The 3,856-nt window shown below is 36.5% G+C and overlaps 1 protein-coding gene across 1 annotated transcript; it reads right to left on the bottom strand.

The window, feature by feature from the left end:
* Positions 1-316: 316 nt before the first annotated feature.
* On the bottom strand, positions 317-1,718 carry LOC106100328 (macrophage mannose receptor 1-like). Its single transcript, XM_013279151.1, has 4 exons — positions 1,475-1,718; positions 1,162-1,362; positions 708-950; positions 317-492 (listed from the first exon to the last, which is right to left on the bottom strand). Exons 1-4 carry the CDS (start codon positions 1,710-1,712, stop codon positions 317-319), a joined length of 858 nt encoding a protein of 285 aa, XP_013134605.1. The 5' UTR covers positions 1,713-1,718.
* Positions 1,719-3,856: the final 2,138 nt, after the last annotated feature.

Below are 3,856 nucleotides of genomic sequence, written 5' to 3'. Positions count from 1 at the left end.
TACAACTAAACAAATCGTACGCACCATCGCTCTTCAATACACTGAAACTACGTCATCCTTTGTTGTTACATGGCTTTTACTGTATAACATTAGAATCTAAATGTGGTTTACCACTATCATGACATTTGCCTTTCGAGACTGTTTTGACATTATTATTATCCCCCACACATTAAAAATTATAGTGAACAATGTTAATGATTATCAACATGTGTTACTACTTTCGGAATCAACAGAATTTACAAAGAAAAAAGAAACTGTTTATTTAACGAATATCATAAATATTTTACGCGAGTGCGAACTAAATAGAAAATACATTTTAGTTCGAAGTAGAGTTTTTTGATTTTTCACACAAGAACATAGCTGGATACGAGCATGGCGTAGTTTTGAGGAAACCTGTCCTCGAAAGGGCCCCGCATCTGTTGTTCCTCAGATTTCTCATACCTTCCTGTAATGGACTCCAAGAGGAGTACCCCGCTTCTTCTAATGTCTGACCTTAAAGATAAAATAATTTAAATACTTTTAAAGTAACTAATTTCTATTTTACCAAGGTCCAACATGCTTTGTTTAAAGCATTATTCCCATTGATTCCTATTCTCCCTCACTTAGTAAAAGTTAATTTACACTAAGCATCAGTTTGAGTAACCAGAAAAGACTTCAAATGTGACCATAATTACATTTTATTAGCAGCACAAAACAAAGAACTTTACCTGTTATTGTTCGGTATTGAAAAGGGAACATTAAATCGGTAAATCCTATATGCAAAATGTGAGAGTCCGGGGCGTTGTTGTTGAGATGTTCACCGAGCATACTGACAACGAGACTCGCCTCCTCTGCAGAGTTGATGACGCAGAGGCTGCCTTCTTCTAACATACACACATGGTACGCGTCATGCCACGACAACGGTTCTGAGTGAAATTTGTAACATTTACCATTTTCATGTAGTACGTACCCTGAGTAAACAAAGAGAACTGACTTAGAGATTACATTTTAAAATTACACGTAAACGAAGATGTAATTGTTTTAAATAATATAGAACAGCCTCCCGGTTTCCCTGTATGAACTCTTATATCTGTAAGTTGTGTTTCTGAACCCTCTCTACTTTTATATATTTGCTTTCTTCGCCTTATGTGTCATGTTTTTCTATAAACAAATAGAACTTACCCATATCATATCCTTCACACTTATCATTAAATCTACTTTCGTTGCCTAGAATTTTACAAACAAATGGATGTATATCATAGCAAGGTCTGTCATCAAAGAGTCCTTCTCTTGTCATAACAACACAATCTTCAGTGTGATTCCCGTTATCAGGTCGACCGTCTGCCCAAAGTAATTCTAATATTGTTCCTGTTATGGGTTCTCCTGTAATTTCAAGTAAGATATTCTACCTTTTTAATTTTCTCTAGCGAACAAGGTTCATTGCTTTCAATAATAAGAAGAGAAAGTGAAAATATTCCATTAAAATTCCATTTACCTTTGATAGTAACGAAGTCACCTTCTGAAAACTGGTCATGTATTCCAATGAATATAGCAGTGTAGTGCGCTTTCATATTGCTGATGAGGAGTTTAAGGTTTTCCATTTCTTCAAGCGATCCGGGAACAAGGAGAGATGTGCCCTCCGCTTCGCAGGTCTGCCGAGCCTGATGCCAGTTTGTAGCTAAGTCATGCAGTCGATAGAATGTTTTAAATGCATGGGCCCACATATAATCCATGCGAAATTTTTGTGCTACAATATTTAGTAAATGCTAGATTAATATCAATACACGCATTTATTAAAATAAATTAGGTTAACATTTCTTACTGTTTGTAACTGTCCATAATGTTACAAGCGTAACCAACGTTATATGCATAATCAATCATACTAAACTTCATGTTGCCTATAAAATTATCAATTATTTTTATCATTTTTGCTTACTTTTTGTTAAAATAAAACATAAATTTTTATACCTTTTCTATTCTAAGCAAGGGAAATCTATTGAAACGAATTCAATCTTGAACACTCAAATAATCGAGAAGTTGATTCGATTGTCTGGTTCGGGATTCCACTTGATGGCTGGCTGCGATAGCGGCGTATCAGTTATTTTTCCGTGATAAAGGCCGTGGCCCGCCTCACTTGGTCCTTCCGAACACGATTATTTGAATCTACTTCAGGCGGATTCCTTTTCTGTGAGTGTCAGGTAATTATCTGTGTGGCATTCCAATTTTCCGATCGAACGGTTAACTCAGTTTAAATCTTTTCGTTTAATACGTAGTCAGGCTGCCTAATCCCAGCCTCTTAGAATCAATTCTCGAGTCGGACCATTATCTCGGTCTGCTAACTTAACGTCTTTCTTTTTAAAAGATTTTTCCTAGTAAACATTTCTACAGTAATTGTTATGGACTGTAAAAAATACTTATGTTGATTAGAGTGACTGATTTCGGTATCCTAAGCGTTGTCGTAACAAATTAGTAATTTTGTATACAATATTTTTTACTTGTCAATGTTATTTGGAAGTCGTAGATGTTCAATATTGATTTATAAGTAGTGAGATCGAACTCCGCTGAAGTGGATGAACGTTTCGTTGAGTAAAGTTTAACCCAACTCATCAGCCGCAATAGGTGGGGATCTGATAAAAGTTTACGAGAACTTTCTCATGCGATATCGCCACCTTCGTCATGTAAATTGGATCGGACTAAAGTTAATATTTGATTCAGTCCTAAACATAAATTAACTTGTGATCTAATCATTAATTTTACCATAGTGTTTTGGTTATATTGCAATTTGTTAAAAAATATGAATCTTCCGACGTTCGATATTAATCTCTAATAAGAATTCCAGCCTCTTAAAGTTTGAACGTTTTCGAGTAATACAAGTATGCTGTACCACATAAGTATAAAAAAAGTTAAGTACACTGATAACTTAAAAACTTTCGTTGATCCTATCGAAAAAAGACTAAGTTTATATTGAAACAGTTCTAAAAGTTTATACCAGTTGGTACTTACTTTGAACTTTTTCAGTCGGTTTAACCCGTAAACCATCTCAGTTTAAGGAGGCATTAAATCGCAACTCAAACAAGAACCGTTACATTGAAGTTAACTCACATATTGCTTTGTGTCACGAACGCTGAAGCGAAACGCGCAGATGTGACGAGATACGCGGCTAGAGAGAGACGGCCGATGTTAAGCTGGTTTCATACCAAGACAAAACAGTGACACAGATCAGTAGGACAGTGCAGTACTGCTACTGTTTTAACGTACACTTAGAGCCGGCGCACACCTTTATACAAACGATTGCACAACTGTTGTGCGCTTGTCGATTGTCTCGCAGCCATTTCAACTATTTAGTTGCACAACTAATAATCGAGTAGTGCGCGCACCTCCATATAAGCTCGTAGGAAACGAAGTGAGACTAAACAGTTGTACCATAGTTTAGTTCCAGGTGTGTGCACGCTTTTACTGTCAGAATGCTTGTGTCTCAGAGTGCGCTTGAAAATCATAGCAGTACTGATTTATTCTACTGTTCTGCCTCCTATTTGGCCTTCGTGTGACCCTAGCATTAGATGGGAGAATGGGTGTGGAGGGTGTAAAACGAGAAAAACTACATCGCTAAAAGTGAATGCGGTCGAAAGCCGCGCTTATTTCTCCGTTAAGTGCATGGATTTTTTTCCAAGTGAAATCACGAGTGCCGCCGTCTGTTTCGTTCGTCATACGAATACTGCGCTCTTGGTCGGCGGCAAATAAACTCGACCATCAAAAAGAAATATGAACGGTTTTTTATCGATTCAATCAAATACCTACATTTCTTATTTACTTTGATGAATAGGACATGTATTTCTTGTTAGCGAGACCCCAGATTTTATAATAACATTTATAAGAT

The sequence above is a fragment of the Papilio polytes genome, unplaced genomic scaffold (genome assembly GCF_000836215.1).
Source record: "Papilio polytes unplaced genomic scaffold, Ppol_1.0 DF824047.1, whole genome shotgun sequence".
Taxonomy (NCBI): domain Eukaryota; kingdom Metazoa; phylum Arthropoda; class Insecta; order Lepidoptera; family Papilionidae; genus Papilio; species Papilio polytes.
This window is presented reverse-complemented; position numbering and strand designations above follow the sequence as displayed.